This window comes from Candoia aspera, chromosome 8 (genome assembly GCF_035149785.1).
Source record: "Candoia aspera isolate rCanAsp1 chromosome 8, rCanAsp1.hap2, whole genome shotgun sequence".
Taxonomy (NCBI): Eukaryota; Metazoa; Chordata; class Lepidosauria; order Squamata; family Boidae; genus Candoia; species Candoia aspera.
In genome coordinates, this window is record NC_086160.1 from 78,134,728 (window position 1) to 78,156,114 (window position 21,387).

At 51.8% G+C, this 21,387-nt stretch overlaps 1 protein-coding gene across 3 annotated transcripts in view; it reads right to left on the reverse strand.

The window, feature by feature from the left end:
- Positions 1 to 3,217: 3,217 nt before the first annotated feature.
- The window catches only part of DCTN1 (dynactin subunit 1), a 46,719-nt gene continuing 28,549 nt past the window's right edge, over positions 3,218 to 21,387 (reverse strand). For 2 of the 3 annotated variants that reach the window (XM_063309683.1, XM_063309685.1), the window contains 23 exons: positions 20,432 to 20,629; positions 19,892 to 20,096; positions 14,025 to 14,103; positions 13,227 to 13,386; positions 13,009 to 13,113; positions 12,638 to 12,829; positions 12,068 to 12,184; positions 11,242 to 11,394; positions 10,300 to 10,460; positions 10,036 to 10,204; positions 9,795 to 9,863; positions 9,557 to 9,619; positions 9,331 to 9,480; positions 9,045 to 9,206; positions 8,407 to 8,538; positions 8,120 to 8,248; positions 7,818 to 7,960; positions 5,671 to 5,837; positions 4,346 to 4,479; positions 3,945 to 4,134; positions 3,784 to 3,860; positions 3,501 to 3,590; positions 3,218 to 3,396 (listed from right to left, as the gene is read on the reverse strand). In XM_063309683.1, coding sequence (XP_063165753.1) covers positions 3,259 to 3,396; positions 3,501 to 3,590; positions 3,784 to 3,860; positions 3,945 to 4,134; positions 4,346 to 4,479; positions 5,671 to 5,837; positions 7,818 to 7,960; positions 8,120 to 8,248; positions 8,407 to 8,538; positions 9,045 to 9,206; positions 9,331 to 9,480; positions 9,557 to 9,619; positions 9,795 to 9,863; positions 10,036 to 10,204; positions 10,300 to 10,460; positions 11,242 to 11,394; positions 12,068 to 12,184; positions 12,638 to 12,829; positions 13,009 to 13,113; positions 13,227 to 13,386; positions 14,025 to 14,103; positions 19,892 to 20,096; positions 20,432 to 20,629 — 3,183 coding nt within the window. In that variant the 3' untranslated portion in view covers positions 3,218 to 3,258. The remainder of the gene's footprint in view (positions 3,397 to 3,500; positions 3,591 to 3,783; positions 3,861 to 3,944; positions 4,135 to 4,345; positions 4,480 to 5,670; positions 5,838 to 7,817; positions 7,961 to 8,119; positions 8,249 to 8,406; positions 8,539 to 9,044; positions 9,207 to 9,330; positions 9,481 to 9,556; positions 9,620 to 9,794; positions 9,864 to 10,035; positions 10,205 to 10,299; positions 10,461 to 11,241; positions 11,395 to 12,067; positions 12,185 to 12,637; positions 12,830 to 13,008; positions 13,114 to 13,226; positions 13,387 to 14,024; positions 14,104 to 19,891; positions 20,097 to 20,431; positions 20,630 to 21,387) is intronic. The other variant, XM_063309684.1, reaches the window with a different exon arrangement.

Below are 21,387 nucleotides of genomic sequence, written 5' to 3' on the forward strand. Positions count from 1 at the left end.
AGGCCCATTCAACCTCACTCTTCAGGATGTCTGGCTCTAGCTCCCTGACCACACCGTCAAAGCTATCCCCGATATTGTTATCCTTCCTATACAGGTCTTCTGTATATTCTAGCCACCTTTTCTTGATCTCTTCTTCTGTTAGGTCCTTGCCATCTTTGTTTTTGATCATACCCATTTTGGCCTGGAATTTGCCTCCAATGTTTCTAATTTTCTGGAAGAGGTCTCTTGTCCTTCCTATTCTATTGTCTTCTTCCACTTCCGCGCATTGCTTGTTTAAAAATAATTCCTTATCTCTTCTGGCTAACCTCTGGAATTTTGCATGTAATTGGGCATATCTCCCCCTATCGTTGTTGCCTTTTGCTTTCCTTCTTGGGCTAGTGTCTCAGCAGACAGCCACTTTGCCTTCTTGGTTTTCTCTTTCTTTGGGATGTATTTTGTTGCCGCCTCCTGAACAATGTTGCGAACTTCTGTCCATAGTTCTTCCGGGACCCTATCTACTAAGTCCAGTCCCTTAAATCCATTCTTCACCTCCATTGCATATTCCTTAGGAATATTAGTGAGCTCATATCTAGCTGATCTGTGGGTCTTCCCTAATCTCTTTAGTCTGATCCTAAATTGTGCAAGAAGAAGTTCGTGATCGAACTACAGTCAGCTCCAGGTCTTGTTTTTACCGACTGTACAGATGTCCGCCACCTTTGGCTGCAAAGGATGTAGTCAATCTGATTTCGGTGTTGTCCATCTGGTGAAGTCCATGTATAAAGCCGTCTCTTAGGTTGTTGGAAGAGAGTGTTTGTTATGCAGAGTGAGTTGTCTTGGCAAAATTCTATCAGCCTATGTCCTGCTTCGTTTTGTTCTCCCAGGCCATGCTTACCTGTAATTCCAGGTGTCATTTGACTGCCCACCTTAGCATTCCAGTCTCCCGTGATGAAAATGACATATCTTTTAGGCGTGTTGTCCAGTAGGTGCTGCAGATCCTCACAGAACTGCTCTACTTCAGCTTCTTCAGCATCTGTGGTTGGGGCGTATATTTGGATCACTGTGATGTTAGATGGCTTGCCCTGAATTCAAATTGAGATCATTCTATTGTTTTTTGGATTGTATCCAAGCACTGCTTTAGCCACTTTACTATTAATTATGAAGGCTACTCCATTTCTTCTGTGGTCCTCTTGTCCACAGTAGTAGATCTGGTGGTCATTTGATGTGAAGTGGCCCATTCCAGTCCATTTCAGTTCACTGACGCCCAAAATGTCTATCTTTCATCTTGACATCTCACCAATAACCACATCCAATTTGCCCTGGCTCATAGATCTTACATTCCAGGTTCCAATGGTGTGTTGATCCTTAGAACATCGGATTCGCCGTTCACCACCAGCACCGTCGGCCGCTAGCCGTCCTTTCGGCTTTGAGCTAGCTGCGTCATCACGTCTGGGGCTAGTTGAGCTCATCCTCTGTTCCTCCCCAGTAGCATTTTGACCATCTTCCGACCTGGGGGTCTCATCTTCCGATGGTATACCGACATATCTCTGGTTGTACTGATCCATTTAGTTTTCACGGCAAGAATACTGGGTGGGTTGCCATTACCTTCCCCAGGGATCGCATTTAGTCTGACCTCTCTGTCATGACCTTCCCATCTTGGGTGGCCCTTCACGGTTTAGCTCATGGCATCATTGAGTTGCTCAAGCTCCAGCACCACGACAAGGTAACGATCCTTTGAAGGACGCCATGCTATCTTTTACCATTTTCCCATCCATTCTACATGACCACTCAATTTTGGGGGAAATTATAACTATTTTATTCATTCTTGTGTAAGAACAATTGCTCAGGACATTCAGGATTGTAAGTGCAATACCCAATATATAACAGTTGCAAAGGGAAAGTGGCTACTCTTGTGTCTTGCTTGTGTGAGCCGTGCACAAAAGTGTTCACATAAGGGCAAATGACTCAGACGGGCGCTGGGGGTCAGAATCCAAAGAGCAAGCGAGCAGAGTAAAAGGACTTGGGGGGGCTTGGGGTGCAGGATCTACAGTTCTTCTCATGTGTTGGTGGGATCTGGCTTGTCCCAGTTCCACACTTGGTGATCCAGGGACAAGGGTGGTCTTGCCTCCCTCCAGGGGCAAACTGCATTCACCCAAGCACCATGGGGATAGGAACACTCAGGGTGGGCGGGGAGTTGGTGAGGGAGAATAAGCAAGCCTGTTCCCTTCTGAATTCTATAGGGCATTGTGAGGGGTGCAGAGAAGGGACAGCTGGTGAAAAGAGCTGAATGCTGGCTCACCTCTGGTACTAACCTATACTGTAATCACTTGAGGGCACAGCAGACTGGTTCCCAGTGGCCTTAATGAGGGCCCTGATGCTTCAATGCCCCCCCGCAAGGAAGTGAGATACCTGGGGGTCTCAGGGGCAGCTCATGCTGGAATTGAGGCGGGCATTTGGCTGCCTCTTGTGGTTGGCATAACCACTGGGGACTGAGATCCTAAATGGGCTTAAGGTTAGTCCAGCCCCGCCCCCCAAACCAGCCGTTCTGTATAAAGAATGGTCCATTTGCAAGTCCCTACCCTGAAGGCAAAGCACTGTAACACACTGGCCTGGCCCACAAACTGGGCTAGGCTGTAGTTTGCCACCACGCCTGCAGCCAGCAAGTCCCACTGAATGCAGGGCAGCCCTCCTTTTAAGCCCAGTGCTTGCTGCATCCCCAGCAGAAGTCTGGAGCGCAGCTGGCCCTTCCCAAAGCAATCGTGCCTCCTCTTGGTGGGGGAGGCTTGCCTGGGTGAAGGGAGCCCAGCTCTGGAGAGCAGCAGCAGCAGCAAAGGGAGAGGTGTTGGGCACCTGCACTCGAGCCCCCGGTAAGCCCCTGAATGATGGCCCCAGCTCGGGTTGCGTTTCAGAGAGATTTATTTGTGTGTATCTCCAGTCCTCCAAGGAAGTCAACATGCACAAAGATGTCTGCCTCACAGAGCTTGCAGGTTTCTGGGCTCCTCCCACCAAGACACCTGTTCAGGGTCCTTAACAAAAACAGTGGAGGAAAAGAAAAGAGGCCAGAGGCCGCTGGGCTGTGAGGAGGGGTGCAAAACAAGCGCCTGGCCTTAATGGAAGCAAGCGCCCCCCTTGGCCAAGCACCCCCAGGGCCACCAGAAAGACCGCCCCACCCCGACTCCTACCCAAGGGCAGCCTCCGGCTAATGAGGCTGGCACCTGGGGGGGGGGGCGAGGCAGGAAGCTGGCAGGGCGTGCGAGCCAGAGGCGGGGCAGGTGGGCATGCCTAAGAGATGAGGCGGGCGTGGAGCTTGTGCAGCTGCTCTGGCGTCAACACCAGCTTGTGCACCTGCCCATGGCCTGGCTGGCAGGGGAAGGTCACTCGGCCGATGTAGACAGTGTTGTCTTTCTGTTCTTCTTTGGCCTGGGGAGAAGAGGGAGAAGAGAAGAGCAGGCAGGGATGCAAAATGGGGTCGTAGCGAGTTCCCCCTGCCACCTCCCTTTCTGACTCCAGGAAAAATCCCTCACCTTCAGGAAGGGCACCGATGGGAATGTGCCAAAGTCTGTAGGAATACTGGCTCCAGGGTGTTGCACGATCGTCTCCTTCCTGACTTCATCCTGGAGCAGGAGAGAAACACAGCCATCAGTCCTGTAGTAGAGATGGAGATCCACTAAGATCTAACAACGCCTGAGGGCTTCCCACGGGGGACCCAGGGCAGCTCTGGCCACAAGACGGAGAGAGAGGTGCTGCCCCCCATCTCTCTGGGCACTCCTTGGGAAGAGCTGCGCCCTCAGAGCCCCCGGGGATTACCTTCAGCTTCTCGATGGCTTCGCTCAGCGATGCCAGGCGGGCCGTCTGCTCCAGGAGCTGAGCTGCCGGACTGCCTGCTGCCGGAGGAAGGGGGGAGAGGTGAGGGAGTGGGGGGGGGGAGGGCGCCTTTTGGCCGCTGCTCCTCCTGTGCCCCGGCGCACCTGCCTTCCGCCGCGTGATATCCACTACCCGGGCATTTGCACTCATCTGAAAGAGGGTCTCCAGCAGCCGGCTTGTCTTGCGATACAGCGAACTGGACACCACTTCATCCCCTTGCCTGTCCTTGGGCAGCGAGAGCTTAGGAACGTGCAGGGGGGGCAGCGACGTCAGCTCCCTCCTCATCTGGGCGCCCTGAGGAAGGAGGTCAGGCAGGAGCAGCTGAGAGCAGCCCAGGCGACTCAGCGGCCCTCCCATCCCAGCGCCTCCGAGCACGAGGGATGGGGCGGGGGTCCAAACTCAAGCAGAAAGGAGCGCGAAGCAGCCGCTCCCAAAGGCCCGGGCCACTGGGGAAAGGCTCTTGCTGCGGCCTCTCCTTGGCACCAGGGGACCTTCTGCCTCTCACCTTCAGCCGGTTATTCTCGTTTTTTAGGTGTTTAATGGACAGCTGCAGGGCATCAATCTGCCGGAGGAGGAGAGGGGAATCCTTCACTTGCACGGGGCCAGAACCCCCCACCATCGCCTGGCCGGCACCCACGCCTGCAGGGAGAGGAGCAGACAGGCAAGGCTGTCAGCAGGGGGTCTCCCTGGAGATGCCGCGGTGCTTTGTTCCGGAGGAAGTGGTGAAACCTCTCTGGTGCAAGGTCCCACCATGGGCGCTGCTGGCTGGATGAGGCCCCGGCCATCGGGAGGACGCTTGGCACCCAACGTGCGGTCAGAGGTCAGGGAACAGCCTGGGCAGCTACTTCCACCAACCACTTGCCACACACACATCCTGGCATTTGGGGGGCCAAACATCCAGCTTTAGCCCTCGTTGGGCATCCACTTCCTGGGGGAGCGTCCAGGCCAGATTTCTCACATCCCGAGAACACGTTGTAGGGATGGGGGGAATGTCGGCAAACGGGGGAGGGAGGGTGATTTAACATGCTTCAAGCCCTGGGCTGGGGCAGGGGGAGCTTCCGCCTCCCCATTCAGCACTGCTCCTGCTGTGACAAGGCCAGGGGGACTGACAGCCCCACCCAGCCCCTCTCCAGAGGCCCCTTCTTCCCTGCAGCCCCACCCTGCTCTCCCCTCCCCGCCGAGCACCGCTCCCAGGGGTGTACCTCTCTGCTGTTCCTCTGCAGCAGGTGCGTGAAAGAGACAAGGAGGAGCCAGTTAAAGAACAGCCCAGAATGGCAGCCACTCTACCCCCCTTTCCCCCACCGGCCCTGGAAGTAGGAAGGTGGGATACAGGCAGCGGGGGGGGCACCTCCTTTTATGGGCATGTTTATGTGGTGTGTTTCCCTGCCGGGTGGGGGGGATCCTGCCCATTCTCTGGAAGCTTTGCGGCTGCGTTACGCATGGATGAGCCAGGACAGATCCCAAGCGCTACGGTGGGTGGAGCTGCACCAACTCCTCAGGGCTGGGCTGCACCCACAGAGGTCCAGCACCTTGGCACCCTGAAGCCCAACCCAGCAGCTCGCCACAGCAGCCTTTCCAGCTGGTGCGCCTCGTCCACCCCCTGCTGCTGAAATCTGTCCTCTGGCCCCCAGCCCCCAGTCCAGCGCTTGAAGCAGTGGCTCCCCTTGCCCCGTGGCCCACTGCCCCCTGCCCCGCCTGCCCACACTGCCCACCCCATGGCCTGAACAAGCAAAGCAGCCGACTGGAGGCTGCCTGGCCCAGGCCCTTGCCCAGCGCCGAGGGCCCCGGGGCCCATTGCAGCTCCCCCTGCCTCGCCATCCAAGGACCCACCTCCTGCGATGCTGGAGATGACTGAGGCAATGCCCGAGGGAGGGGCCCCGCGCAGGCCCTCGATGGTGCGCTTGGACTGGCTGCTGAGTCGCTGCTTCAGCTCCAGCTTCTCCGACTCCAGCTGGTCGATGTCTGCTTGGAGGGCGTCCATTGTCTCCTCAAACTCCCTGCATGGAGAAGGAGACGCAGCACCGGCACTGAGTCTGGCTGGCATCCCTGGAGGATCGCTCTTCCTCTGGGCCTTGGTTTTGAGGGGAGGGGGCAAAACCGTTTGCACGGAAACACTTCGAGAGCTTCACACTCAAAGCAAAACACGCCCTTTGTTCTAGCCTCATGTGCCAAAGTTCTGGACCACATCAGAGGACTACTTCTTTTGACTGAGGTTAGGTGGGCTGCTTGGGTACTGGAGGAGCAGAGTGTGCAGTCCGCTGAGGAGTTGCTCTGGATCTGACCCTGCTGGCAGGAAGAGGCAGAGAGGACCAGGGCTGTGCTGGACCTTCAGCTGGACTACCCCATCCCAATTTAGTTCAAAGGTGGTGCTGCTGCTTTGCATTTTAGTTTTAAAGCAGTGTCGCAAGGAGAAGGTTCTAGGCTGGTTTGCTGAGGCTTGGATCTGTACATACTCTTCATGCTTCCATGCTTTGATCTCAAGCTCACGGTGCATTAAGTAAGCAAATTCCTGGGTTCCATTTAATTAAATGCTGATATTCTTGGCAGAGCTGGTGTTGCTGTTTTCTTTTGCTTTGCTTTGGTCCTGTAACATTAATGACTACTGTTCATGCAATTAAGCAGCACAAGTCCCTTTTTGCAGCCTACCAGGCATCCCTAGGCAAGGTTGGAAACATCTTTTTAAAAACCTGTAGCATGGACATGCAGTTGTGCCTGCCTGGCAGGGACAGAGCAGTTCCAGCTGAGAGGTGCTAAGCAGCCGCTAACTGCAGGATGCCGAGATTAGCTCTGTGTCTTACCTGTTTGAGGGTACAAACAGAGTTTTCTATTCTGCCAGTCAGAGCTGCCTGCAATATTTTGGCTGTGTTTTTAGATTTTGTTTTGTTTTAATCATCCCTTTCACCAATCTTTCTGCAATTTGACTAGTTGGTAGCAGTCACTACAGACTAACATCTCACCAAGCAGCAGTTAGCTTACTATTCTAATTGCAACTAATTCCAGGATTTTCCTTCCCTCGCCGTTTGGAGTTTGTACTTGCAGAACGTTGGACTTTTGGTCTGAGGGTTTTTTGGTGAGGGTTATAGCGGGAGAGTTGTCTTCTAGGGTACTGTTATGGTTTGTCCCCCAGGTGAGGGACGGGTGGCAAGGACAGACCCCCAGATCACTCCTGCTGTGCGTGGCTCTTCCCCCTGCCCACTCGGGTGAAAGCAGAATGGGGTGGATTGTAGGGAGTGGATAAATGGTGGATGTTTGGTTGAGGAAGGGGGGGGGTGTAGCCGGTGCCTGAGCCAAGGGATGCGGGGGCACGAGCGCTTCCAAGGCTGGTGCCAGCTTCCTGGTGATGTGGTTGGCTGGCTGGATTCCTGGGTTTGAGCCAGGAGTTGGGCTGCTGAGATCAGAAGGGACCCCACTTGTGTACCAGTCTCCCTGCTGCATAGCAACCTCCCTCCCTCCCTCCCTGAGCTGCCTGCATCCGTGGCCCACATGGCGGTGGAGTTCCCCAGGCAGATGGTTCTGGGGCACTTCCACCTACCGTCCCTGGGTACGGATCAGAGGCGGCTCATGAGTTCACAGATGCCGTGGCAACCCTAACCCTAACCCAGCTTCCCTTTTGAGGGAAGGTGGTTGGTCTACAGCTCCAGAGGACCCTGGACCCACTTCGGTCAGGATTCAGCTCTGGTCACATACTGAGACAGCACTGATCGCACCTGTGGATGACCTCCGGCAGGCTTGGGATGGGGGTACAGATCTGGTTGCGTTACAAGTCTGGACTGATATTCCAGGCCACTACGACACACACATGTTAAACCTCAGTTTCTGACTACTCCGTGTTTCCTTTCTCCCTGTGGTTTTTGTAGGCAGTTAGGCCTGAAATCAGGGGCCATCTCACTTCAGTGATCAATAAGTGGCTCTGAGACCCTTTCCACTGGAGGAGGTAAAGGGCCTCAAAAAGCACTGTGCTGGGTCCCCTCGCTTACTTCTCTTTCTTCTTCAGCAACGCCTGGGTGTCGTTGAGCTTGGTCTGAATCTTCTCCACCCGGTCATCAGCATCTTTAGAGGCACTGTCCAACTTCTTCTCCAGGAGGCTCAAACGCACGTTGGCTTCACTGAGCTCTTCACCCTGGGGCATAGAGGGGAAAGATGGGCGTGTGGCCAAGGGGCCTGAGTCTAGTGCAGGATGTTCTCCATGGATGCCCCACTGGCTCTGTAGAGTTAGGCAGCAATCCTGGCCTACCTCCCTTTCACAAGCTGAATGATGCAAACAGTTTGCCAAACGTACCTTGATTTTAAGAGACTTCTTGAGCTCTTTGATGACGGTCTCTCGATCTTCCAGCTTGAGTCCCAGGCCCTCAGCATCGGTGATCTCAGCCCGAAGTGCAGCTGCCCGCAGCTCAACTGGAGGAAGGGGCTGCAAGAAGAATTGGCTATCATTTGCTCAGAATCTGGCAATAAACTTCCAAACTCAGAGCTGCCAGTTACCTGCCTACTCAAGCTAAGTCAGTCCTTAGCTGGGGAGGCGAATCCAGGAGCTGCCTGCAGATGCTCTGTAGCCAGTGGGGAGCTCACCTTGGTCTGGGGCTTGTCTGCATCATATTCCCCCTCCTGCATGGCAGTGGCCATCTTGTTCATGGTGGCAATGAGGATATTGCAGGACTGTCGCAGGCACTCGTATGGGCTGATGCCTTGCACTCCGTAGATCTGGAAAGGAATCTGAAAGCTAGTCCTTGCCTGGATCGGCACCTCCCAGAGAGTCTGCAGCCATGAAAGAGGAAAGTGCCATGCCCACATTTCAAGAGGCTTCAGAAATGTGGCCTTCCAAGCACACCCTGCTTGGTCAGGAGGGACATGAACTGAAGTAGCCCCGGCCAGTCCAGACCACTGACGCGACTGGCAGCCCTTCCCCTCATCACCGTCTGGGTGCCAGAGAAGGTCAGCGTCCTCTCCTCGTGAGAGGCAGGAATCACCTCCCTGCCAGATACTCCGCAGAGGATCCCCGGCACAAGCAGACAATCAGTTCTGGCATGGCCCGGGGTGCTGAGATCGCCATCAGGCTCTTACCTTGAAGTCTGTGCTGAAATCGGGAAAACCAGCTTCACCAGAAGGAACGCCGATCTTCAGTTGTAGAGGAACGCGCAGTGCGGAGGAAGGGAAAGGAAGGGGCAACCTGGGATCGGACCCCTCCAAAGGAAGCAGAGCATCCTCACCTGCTCGCTGGCCTTGAAGGCCAAATCCTCCAATTTCACGGCCTGCAGGCCCTCATTCTCGGTCAAGGGAGCAATCATCTGAGCCCCTGCCGCCGCCACCTCCTGCAACACGGCCACCACCCAGGTCAGGTGTTTGCGGCAGTCCAGCAGTGTGTCCGAGACCTGTAAGATTAAAGAATGTGGCACAGGGTCAACAGGCAACTCAGTCTCTGCAGGGGGCTCTTTGCTGGAAGGGGAGTGCTTAATCCTGCCAGCGGGGCAGGGCTGGGCTAGGCAGACCACCCACCTGTTGTCCAAAGCCAAGGGCTGCAGGAATGCCAGGAGCGTCAGTGCCAGGCATGCGTCGCCGGATCTTCTTGCAGAACTGTCGGATGTCGCTGCATGAGGTCTCCAGGTCCCTCAGGAGGATGGCGAAGTCTGACACCTCCTGCCCAGTCTGCAGATGAGAAGGGACAAGTCAGCCAGGTTCGGGCCCAAGCAGCCTCGAGGGCCAGGTGAGGCAGGTGTCTTACCTGGAGGAAGGAACGCAGCCTGCACACTTCCACGCCCATGCAGTCCAAGGCACTCTGGGTGAACTGCAAGGAAGCACAGCACTCTCAGCTTGGAGCAGAGCCAGCACCACCAGGAGGCTTTGGGAGCCTCCCCCACCAATGGAGCACTGTTCTTTCTGCCCCCAAGGGGGCAAACAGGAGCAGCAAGGCCTGAGCCCCCCGACAGGAGCCCTTTGTGCAGGGGCCCAGCTTCCCTTACCTTGATGTGGTCAGCCAACTGCATAGTGCAATCCTCAGCCTGGTCAGCCAGGTGGATGCTGTACAGATGCTGGGGGGGGAAGCAAAGGTTTTCACTCCCATGGAACCCAAAGCTGCCAGCATCGCCCTTCTTGGACCCTGCCACCCCCAGCCATCGGGCCTGCAGGGGGAGGAGCCAAACTAAGGCACCAGGGCCCTCCTTGTGGTCCGGATTCTGGGAGGCTGGTGCTGCCAACACTCACCTGGTAGTACTTGATGGCTTTGGTCAGGGGCTCTACATTGACCGTCTCGTCCAGCTCGTCCTTGTGCAGCAGCTCAATCAGGAAATCCAAGGATCTCTCGTGCACACTCATCTCCGGATAAAGCATCCCCACTTTTTTGTAGACTTCCACACTGCACTTACTTAAGGCCCTGGAACGGCATGAGCACAGACCATTGGGCCAAGCCCAGGGGCCTCTCGGCCCCCTTCCAGACCCCCCTGCCAGGCCTGGCATGTGCCCACTCACTGCTCGTATCTGTGGAGTGTTGCTTGCAGAAGGAGCAGGGAATAGACCAGCCCAGCAGCGAAGCTCAGCTGCTCTCCCGGTGCCCCCCGAAGACCGGCTCGCTCGGTACAGTCCTCGCTCAGCTCAAATTTCTCCTGCGCTTGTCTGCTGATCAGTTCGGCCTGTTTCAGGGAGGCAGAAGCTGTTGAGCCCTCCACAGACAGGACCCCTATTTCCACACCCTACCCAAGACCACGGAGGCGGGAGGGCAAGAGAGGCCCCTGCCCTCCTGGAAGCCCCGTTTTCACCTGCAGATCTCTGTGCTGCTGCAGCTGGTGGCTAGAATCCTGGGCACTTACGGGAAACATGGTCTGGCTCCCTTCTCTTTTGGGGCGCAGGGCACCCCTAGACAACTCAGCAGTGCTTCACACCAGGCCCCTCTGATCTAGCCCTGCCCAGAAGGCTTCCTCTGACTGGGGGGCTTCTCCAAGAACTGGGGTCAGCCCCGAATCACAACTAAAAGAAATTACCGAGCATAGTTTGCTACTAGATCACCTATAATTTTCTTCAGCTTTCTAAAATCTACTGTTTTGTTGAAAAATAGGAAAATATTAATTTGCCTCTTCAAAGCAGGTTGAAAAATGACTCGTAATTTAAAAAACAAGGTTCCTCCATAAACAGAATTGGAGTTGTTGCGCATCCCGAGTATGCATGATTAAACAAGCTAACCTCATAAAAACAGGAGAAGGAAGACCAGCAACACGTTTATCCAAAGCAGAGCATTTTTAATGCTACTGACACGTCACAAGTCAGTTCAAGGTCTTTTTCAACCACAGATACTAAGGGGAATGTCTGAATGAAAAAGGCAACCCATAATGCAGCCCAAGCCAAGAAGGGAGCATCGGGACCTACGAGAAAGATGGGGGGGAGATTCTAGCAGCCGCTGCCAGCGCCCTCGAGTACCTTGCCCACCAGCCGTGGGAGGAGCAGCAGCACCAGGACGCAGTCGTGGTCCCCGCCGTGCCGCAGGAAGCTGTCAGGCAGGAAGGACGTGAGCAGGGAGACGTGCCGGTTGGCCTGCTGCACCTCCATCTGGCGCAGCTCCATTTCAATGGCCTGCAATGTGTGCATGCGCAAGGAAAATGGATGAATCAAAAGGCACGACGGATTGCGTACGGAGGTCTTGGGAAAAAAAGGACACTGAAGAAAAGGAGGGGAGGAGTGTGGCTAGCATGGCTGCAAAAGGAGGACGTTCACGGCCTGTATTAAGGAGCGTTAAAGGGTTAACGGGGGGTACTCGGTGCTCTCTGAGCCTGGCGGTTTCGTGCCCAACTAGGTCACATCGTCAGTGCGAGGGAGGGTGGGGCTTGCACTGTGGTTACACGCACTGACGACGTTGCCGAGTCAGCTAGTGAAGCATCTGCAGGCCAACAGCCGAGCTCAGAGAGCACCGAGGACTCCACAGTTCAACCCTGCATCGCGGGGATTCTCTTCTATTAATCCCCAACAGAGTAAGTGGAAAATAGATGTAAGGAGAGGAGAGGAAGAAGCTGCTTGGAGCAAGGTGAAAGGAACCCTGTTGCTGGTGGGGGTGAGAGGTCGAGCCAGAGGCCCCTACTTTGCGCCCCCTCCCTTAACATCTGCCACTGGGCGAGGTCATTTGCCTGCAACCGCACAAGGGAACACGGACTGGCCGACGGACTACCCAGCCTCTCCCACCTGCGCGCCTCCTGCAGAAGCCGCCAGAGCCATAGCCAGGGCCAGCCATCCAGGCAGAGGCTACCCGTACCTTGGCGTGAGCTTTTGTCTCGGCAAACTTGATCTTGAAATCAAACATTTCCGGGGGAGGCTGCTGCTGTCGCTCCGCAGATGCCTCTTGCTGGCTCATCAGGTCTCGGTTAACATCCTGTAGGGAGGAGGGTCAGTGTCACCAAGGCTCGTCTTCTCATCCAGCCTCTGCCCCGGGCAGGAATTCTCAGACCGTCCCGGACAAGTGGCTAATGAACCCTGGCTTGAAAACCTCCAGGAGCGGCGCCCCAGCAAGATGGGGCTTTAAAACTGGTGTTTTAAATACATACTGTAAATGCGTATTATTCTGGGTGTTGTATTGTCAACTTCCTTATTTTTGTTAGCCATTTCATACAGGTGGGGTTAAAATATTTCAAACAGCTAACAAATGTATCCATATAAATTACAATACAGAGAGGAAGTCTCTGGTTGGGTTTCCAACTCCTGCTCCACACAGATCCTCAAGCACTTTTCCTTCTGCTCACGCCTCTCTCGCTCCATCCATCCATCCATCCATCCATCCCACTCTGACCTGCCTCTCTCTGCACCCACCTCTGAAGCCCGTCAGTACCTGCAAGTGGGCCGTCAGCTCTCGGTATTTCTTAATGGTCTGCTGGTAGTCAGCCACCGTCTCCTGCGCGGCCTCCACCCGCTTCTCCGACTCGCGGACTCGAGCCGTTGCCATGTCCAGCTGCTCCCGCAGCTCCAGCTCAGTCTCCCTCGCGTTCTCCTGCAGTTCATCGTTCATCTCGTTCATGGCTTCCTAAAGGAGGGGCCAGGAAAAAGCTGATCTCTCGGGCATCCCAAGCGAGCCCCCCCTGCGTTCAGTGTGGGAGAGGAAACGCGGCACACTCTCCCCTGCCTCAGCGGTGGCTCCGAGCCAGCTGGCCAGATCAGACGGTCCGCCCACCTCAAGCAAGGCTCCCGTCTGCCTGCTCTCACCAGATCTCCAACTGTCTCACGGAGCTCTCGGACCTTCTCCTCCAAATCGAGGTTCCTCTCTGTCAGCGTCTCCACCATCTCCTCGGCCCCCAGAGCAGCATCCACCTGAGATGGGAGTATGAATTAAGGGGACCAGGTAAACAGCTGCTGGCTCCAGGGCAGAGTTTCCAGAGCAAAATGGTGCCAGGCGTGGCCTGAAGGCTCCGGGGCCGACTTGCCTGCTCCTTCAGCTCATCGATGGTCCCTTCTGCCTGCTTCAGCTCCTCCTGCAGCTTGTCCTTCTGCTGACGAAGGGACTCCAGCTCTGCGTTCTTCTTCTCCATGTGCTTCTGAACTTTCACGTGCTCCTGCTTCTCCGAGGCAGACAGGTCCCGCATCCTTCCATGGCAAAAAGGTGCTGGGAGTCACACACAGGACAGGGAGGGAAGTGGCCTCTGCCTCCCCCAAAACCAGGGGAGGAGGGAGCTTCTTGCCCTGACCGAGAAAGGCGCCTGGGCAGAAGTCTGCCTCTCCCCATCCCCGCACCCAGCCTTCTCCAGCTTCTCTGGCCCTGTCCTGTCCCTCCTGTGACATCCAGGGTGAGCTAGAGCTTGGCTCCTCAGAACAGAGCAGATGGACTGCGACTGGGATTGAGAAGAAAACTGACTTTGAAATAGAGTTATGTACAAACGATGATCATTTAATAGCTAAAATGTAGAAACTATTATTAAGGTTTGAAACAAAGGAGGCACAGGTTAAAGACTCTATGGTAAAATGGGCTGCAAACTTTGGTTATAATATAAATATGGATATATGGGAGAAAATGTGGGGAATGGGTGTTAAATATACATTGTGTCATAATTTTGTTTTTTCTTTTTTTTTCTTATTTCCTATCTTTTTTCTTTTTCATTGTTTTCATTTTTTATACTTACTGTGCCGTAAAATTCTAATAAAAATATTTCAAAAGGAAGAAAAAAGGAGCAGAGGGATCTGTCTAAGGGCTGCTGCAATGTCATCGCCAAGCACACGTGCCGTACCTCACAAGGGCCTCCTTCAGTCGGCCGTTCTGCTCTTCAAGCTGCTTGACGTGGTAACTGGAGGCAGCCCCTTCGGAACCTGCAGAGTTGGGAATCACACACAAGAGCTGGGTTCACACAGCGCACTAAATGTGGCTACCGAAACACAACTGCTGCACTCACATTTGAATGTCTATTTAAGTTTCACTGAGCAGCTCATAACGTAAAGATGATACATACAAAAATGAAGAAGATCAAATGCCGTCTTAAGTTAAATAAAACTAAGCTAACTAACTAAAAGGGCTACACAACCACCTTATCCCAAGGCCTGGGAAAATGATGTGGTTTTTACTAACTTCTGGAATGTCATAAGGGTGGGAATGACCCGAATAACCGATCTCCAAACAAATCAACCTTTTATGGTTGATTCCCACAATGCACTGAACCCCCTTGTAGCCCAGCTTAACTCTTCAGGGCTCACCAGCAAACTGATGGAGTTTTTAAAGGTTAATAAAAGAACTCCAAGCAGCTCACAGCAATCTTGCAGAGTAGACGCGTGAACCAAATAAGAGAACTTGCACATCAAGCTTAATTACATTCAGAAATAAATTCAGTCTTCACACTGTAGTTAGATGAAGAAAAATGGAGATAGCTTACTTTTATTCAGTATATCTGGATACAAGTAGATTCGTAGTAGAAAGCACTTAATCATCACTGGTTCTTTGTAGACACTTTCCATGTGGAATAGCAAGGGTGAGGAGCTGCATTCTGCAGCCCCCCTGCTTGCATGTCTGCCCACGAGGCAATGGAGACTGTTAATCCCCAAGCCCAAGGAGGAGGAGGAAGAGGAAGTCAGGTGACCCATGTGACATCACACAAGCACAATAGAGATGCGATTTGCTAGGGCGACCCCCCTATGCTTATGAGACAATGCTGAGTTGATCCCTGATAATTCCAACACCACTTCTCAAGTTAGCATGTCTCAGAGTTCACAAGGTTCAGCTTCTTCCGCAGTTCTTGATAACTGCTCCTCGGCAACAGCTTCGTGAGAATGTCCGCAGTCATGTTCCTTGTGGGACAATAGTTTAGTCTGACTATACCTTGCTCTTGCAAGTCCTTTACTACATGATACTTAACATCAGTGTGTTTAGTTCTCCCATTAATCTTTTCTGACTGTGAGAGTCTAATACAACTTTGGTTGTCTTTGTAGACCTGAATAGGGGTAGATTCCTCTATTCCCGTGTCTTCAAGCAGTAGCTTGAGCCATGAAACCTCTTCGCATGCTTCTGCTGCTGACACATACTCCACCTCTGTGGATGAATGTGCCATTGTAGCTTGCTTAGTGCTCCACCCCCATAGAAAAATACATGCCCACTAGTGGATTTATGTGTCTTGGGATTGGTGAAGCCTGGAGGTTGCAGCATGTACAGTTCTTCCTCTATCTCTCCATGTAGAAATGCAGTCTTTACATCTAGGTGTTCAACACTCACGTTCCTGGAAGCTGCAAGACTCAGGAGCATTCTGATTGTGGTATGTTTTACAACGGGAGCAAAACATTCATCGTAATCAAGTCCATATTTTTGTGAACTGCAACTAGTCTAGCTTTGTATCTTTGTACTTCTCCATTTTCATCTTGTTTGGCTTTGAAAACCCATTTGCATCCGGTGGCTTTCTTGCCTGTTGGTAGTTTTGTCAAAGTCCATGTTTTGTTCTTGTGCAGAGCCTCTAGCTTTTCTTGTGCTTGCTTCAACTGGTGGTATTTGCTGCACTTCGTTCCATGATGCAGGTTCTTTGGGTAACGATGACCTTGTGAGGTAGGTGAGTCTCTTGGCTGGAACTCCTTTGTTGGGTCGTGATGCGTGTCTTGGAGCAGGTTCAGGAGTGGCGCTTGGTGGTTCAACCCCTTCTGCATCTGTGGCCTCATCATCTGACTCTAGTGGAGTTTCTTCCTGGGCTTTTATTTCCCCCTGGGTCGGCGTGGTGGTTGTGTCTTCGAACGTTGGGCTAAACATCTCAAGCTGCTAACTGCCACTGTTGGTTTCTGCAGTCATCATCAGCACGACTATGGTAGCCTCTCTCGCGCCCATCTAAGTACACCACTCTGCATGTGCTTACTTTTCCTGTCTTTGGGTTCAGGATTCTGTATCCCTTGCTTCCTGGAGCATACCCAATCATGATGCCTTCTTCAGCTCTGGGGTCTAGTTTGGATCTCTTCTCCTTTGGTATGTGTGCATAAGCCTTGGATCCAAACACTCTCAGATGCTTTACGCTTGGTTTGCATTCATGCCATAGCTCAAAAGGTGTTACCTTGTTGGCTTTGGTTGGCAGTCTATTCTGTAAGTATGTAGCTGTTAAAACAGCATCTGCCCAGTATTTGTCAGGCAGATCTGCTTCTAAAAGCAAATCTTACCATGTCCATCAGTGAGCAATTTTTCCTTTCTGCAACTCCATTTTGTTCAGGTGTGTATGGAGTGGTTAGTCTGTGTTCTACACCTAGCTGTGTTAGGTATATTTGCATGGTTTGTGAAATAAACTCACCTCCGTGGTCCCTTGGGCTTGAGGGGTTCTGTTGAACTTGTTAGTCACCATGGCTACATATGTTTTCAGCATGTCCTCTGTTTGGGATTTCTCCTTCATTAGGTAGGTCACATAGTATCTGGAAAACTCATCTATAAAGCATAAGACATATTTATTTCCACCCACTGATGCTTGAAGAGGTCCACACAAATCAGTGTGGATAAGTTCGAGTGGCTTGGTTGCCTGCCTTCCCCTTTGTTTGGGTATGGCTGGTCTTGTTGCCTTTCCTTTGATGCATATCACACATTTTGATTGGCATTTATCATGGTTGCTTATTTCAAAGTCTCTTACCATGCCTTCAGTTTTTATTCTTTAAATTGGGTTAAAATCACGGTGCGCAAAATGTCTGTGCCAGGTGGTGGCACTGTTGTCCTCCTTTTGCTGCTGACAGGCGAGGCTGACATCTGGTGGCAGTTGTTTGCAGTGCACCTGGTAGACGCCATCCTTTTGAAAGCCTGTAACATAAATCTTTTCTCCACTGGTGACTTTACATTCACCGTTAGCATTAAAAATCACCATCAAAGCCTTTGTTATTCAATGTTAAAACACTTAGTAAATTAACTTCTAAGTCTGGCACATAGAAAACATCTTCTGCTATGAGATCTTTGTATTAATTTCCATTGATGCATTGCAATGGCACACTTCCTTTTCCTTGAATCAAAGTTGAATTGCCATCTGCTAATGTTATGCTTCCTCCTGTGGTTTCATTTAGCTCACAAAAGTCACTTTTATTCCCACATAGATGCTTGCCAGCCCCTAAATTGATTACCCATCGTCTAGGACACTTATTGGTATCAGCTTTATAAACAGTGTGTAAAGCCTTTTCACCTTTAAAAGATTTTTCCTTGAATTTATCCTTGAAAAAATCCTTGTTTCTGCAGAACCTTGCAATATGTCCTTGCTTTTTACATGAATCACATACAATCGCTCTCTTTTCTTTCCTTTTGTTTCTCTGATGTGTCACTGATTGCTCTGGCTCATGTTTACCCTTCGTTGCTTGGTAACCAATGTCTCTGCCAGCCTCTCTATTGTTATGCAAATTTTGTCGAGTTTCTGATCTTATCATTCCAAAAATTTGAGAGAGATTTTTCCCTTCTATATTCAGACCAGCACAAATGGAAAAAAATTATTTGGTAAAGTACTCAGCACAAAAGACATCTTAAGTTTTTCATTCATTAGATTCTGGACTGTGCTCAGCTGGTCAAAGACTGTAGCTGGATCAGGTGGTCATTTACATTTACATTGTCTTCCAAATTGCATGCATGCAGTTCTCGTACCAAAGAGGTCACTTTCTGATCATCAGCTTCTGAGTACAGGGTGCATAAACAATCATTTCCTTAGCAGTAGCAGTATCTTTAATCTCTGCTAATCTGTGATCTGGAAGTCATCTGGCAATAAGAATTTTCGCTCTCTTATCCTTTTTCTTCCATTGGTTTTTGGCTTCCTCCCCATCCTCTGGTTTAGGTTCAGGTAAATCCAGAGCATCCAAACTATCTTCAAAATCTAGCTGCATCCTTCATCTGAATAGCCACGCTGAATAATTATCCTCAGTCAATCTTGGTATGGGGGGAACTCCCTCCTCTCTCTCCATTGTTCAGAGAGAAGAAAAAAACTTTCTGAACTTTGCCTTTTTAAATGTGCAAGAGGCTTTCTTTTTGGCTGTGAGGCCAAAGCCTTTTCAAAAATCGGTTCTTGGTCAGTATATTGGACTCTGCTGGGTTGCACTGGTCTGAACTGGGCCCATAACCCTTGATGGAGTTTTTAAAGGTTAATAAAAGAACTCCAAGCAGCTCACAGCAATCTTGCAGAGTAGAAGCGTGAACCAAATAAGAGAACTTGCACATTAAGCTTAATTACGTTTAGAAATAAATTCAGTCTTCACACTGTAGTTAGATGAAGAAAAATAGAGATAGCTTACTTTTATTCAGTAAGCACTTACTGAAGCACTTAATCATCACTGGTTCTTTGTAGACACTTTCTATGTGGAATAGCAAGGGTGATTTCCTAGGGCGATCCCCCTTATGCTTATGGGACAATGCTGAGTTGATCCCTGATAATTCCAACAAAAACTATATGGTGAATGAGAAGGCAGGCTGGCCTCTGATGTAGTAGCAGCACCCCCTCCCTTGCATCCACAGGCCCACCAACACTTCCACCCCTCCAAATTCCTGCTGCATGGTCACACAACTTCAGGGGGATCCAGGGTCTATCTGGGCAGGACGCCCCTCATCCCTGCCACCAACAGGAGGAGGGGGAGAAAGGTCAGGGACGCTTCCATGGCCGATCCCAAAGACAGCATTAGCGCACTACCCAGGTGGATGCCCCCACTGATTGCATCCCCAAATGTAACATCAGGGCAACAGGACTCTTGCGCTGCCTTTCCTCAGTAGGAAGGCCTACTGATCTCTTGGTGGCTTTGCTACCATGAACTGGAGAGAGCTGGGCATCCATTCGTAGGGGCTTTGCTCTTCTGAACTGTTGCTGATGCCAGGGCTGGACGGAAATGCCTCTTCTGGATGGAGCTGCCTACAAAGGCATCTTGGGGGAGGATAGTACCCTGTGTTTATCTGCATCTTCTAGAACGTCCCACGGGATGTCCCACAAGGACCGTCAGGTCCTTCCTAAGGGCTTTCTTCACACCATGCATAATTTTATATAACTCTGGAAAATCCCCACCCATCTTTCTTCTAAGTTAAAAACCCAGAAGGATTTTAACTTTTCTACACAGCGAGGTTGCTCTAGTCTGTTGTTTTGGTGGCCCACTGTTTCCCTGTCTCCAGCTCAAGAATACTCTTTTTCAAGGATCAAACTGGGTAGAATCCTCATCCCACAGATTGGTGTAAAGGCTTCATGATTTTGGCATTTTCTTTTCAAGCTTTGGTGCTTTTATCAAACTATCCACCATGACCCTTAGATCCCTTCCTAGTTAGTCAGGGGCAGGTGATCCAGAGCAACCAGGACTCAGGGCCTTGGCGGCTGCCTTCATTTCCAACAATAATTTATATGCTTCCAGGTGGCTCTCCCAAAGCAGGGGAGAGAAGCCCACTGAACGGCCCATTTGGAAAAGGAGATTTATCTCCTAGAGGCAAAACAGAGAAGGGGTGACCATTTTTGAAGCTTGTTCATTGGACAGTCACGTCTCTTCTGTGAGTTGCTTTCATTGCAGCTGAGAGGCTCAAGTTCCTAGGAGCACACAATGCTCAAAGGCAGTGTAGTGGTCTAAACAGACAGTCTAAACAGAGGCCCTCGTGATAGCGCCCTCCTTCCTTGCTGCCCACACCCACGCCTGTCTGAGGCCCCACTGTGCTCACCCTTCTCTTCAATCTCATGCTTCAGGATCTCCAGGTCCATGGTGAGATCCTCCACCTTCTCCTTCAGGGAATCCACCTCTTGCTGCAGAGACTCTGCCCGCTCCTCTGCCATCTCCTTGTCCAGCGTAGCCATCTCAATGGCATCTGCTGTGTCAGCCATCTCTTCCATGTAGCGCTCTTTGGCCTCCAGGGCCTCTTTGGCTTCCTGGAAGGAAAGGGAGGAAGCCACGGGGCTCATGAATCACAGGCACAGCAGTCTTGTAATCCGATCGATATCCCGGGGCCTGATCCCTTATCAGTAGCTGTCCATCAAGTCAATGCAACTTCAGGGAAACCCTTTCTGTGAGGTGGGGAGAGATGTGTCTCTCAGGTGCTGCCAAGCTGCACTGTGCTGAGAATAAAAGCAGAACTATTGCCGGCAAGCGGGTCCAAAGGTGGGTCAGTTAACTGACTGGCCCACAGAAATCGGCCTCTCCATCCCTGCTTCCACCACCCGATTCTCTCCTCCAGGGGAGCCTTCCCAGAAGCTGAATAACCCACCTTCTTGGCCTCCTTCAAGCGCTTCTGGAGCTCTGCCTGCTGCTCCTGCATTTTGCTCTTCCACTCCTGGACCTGCTCCAGCTGGATCTTGTATTTCTCCAGCTCCTTCAGCTTGGCCTTGTCTTCGTTCCGCTTCATCTTGAGGGTCTCCAGTTTCTCCTCCAAATCTCTCACCTGACCACGCAAAGCCTCCTCCTCCTGCACAGCAGAGAGAGAGAGACACCCTCATGCCCGAGCCCCCCTCGGTAGCCCAGCCTGTGGCCTCGGGAAGTACCCCCCCACCCCCCTTTGCAAGGGGCAAGGCAGCCAGAGGCAGGCGGGCACCCAGATGCCCACTCAGCTAATGGAGGCAGTGGCAACAGATTATCTGTTCCTGACAAATTCCAGTTCAGAAAACTAGTTCTAATGAGGAGTGGGATCTTTTCTTAAATAAAACTAGTATCTTCTGTCATGTGCAATACAGATCACAAATAAAAATACTTTCTTTTCAACAAGGGCTCCCTAAGTATAACGGCACGCTTCTTTTTGTGGTGGAAAGAGCAAAGTGTTAATTGCTTTAAGGGAAAAAAGGGGGAATGTCATTCTATATCCCGAGTTGCCACATTGACACGGTCACTAACATGAGCAACAGACCTGCCAACATATGCAACCATCTTTATTTGCAGATGACACAGGTTTCGTTTTCACCAGCAAACTCATATGTCTACTTGCTGTCGATGTAGGCCATGTTAAGTGCCCGGTTTGGTGTGCCCTCTGTACTGGAGGGAGGTCGAGACCCAAATTGAGGAGGAGGAATCTAAGCTGGAAAGTGAAATAATCACGCAGTGTCCACTGAGCAGAACCCAGAGTTGGGCTCTGAGGAAGCCTATGGGATGAAGCGCCATCCTGCCACCGCCTTCCTACGGGGCAGGGCTCCTTCTGCTTCCAGGACCCTCAGAGGTGCTGACGCTGGGATC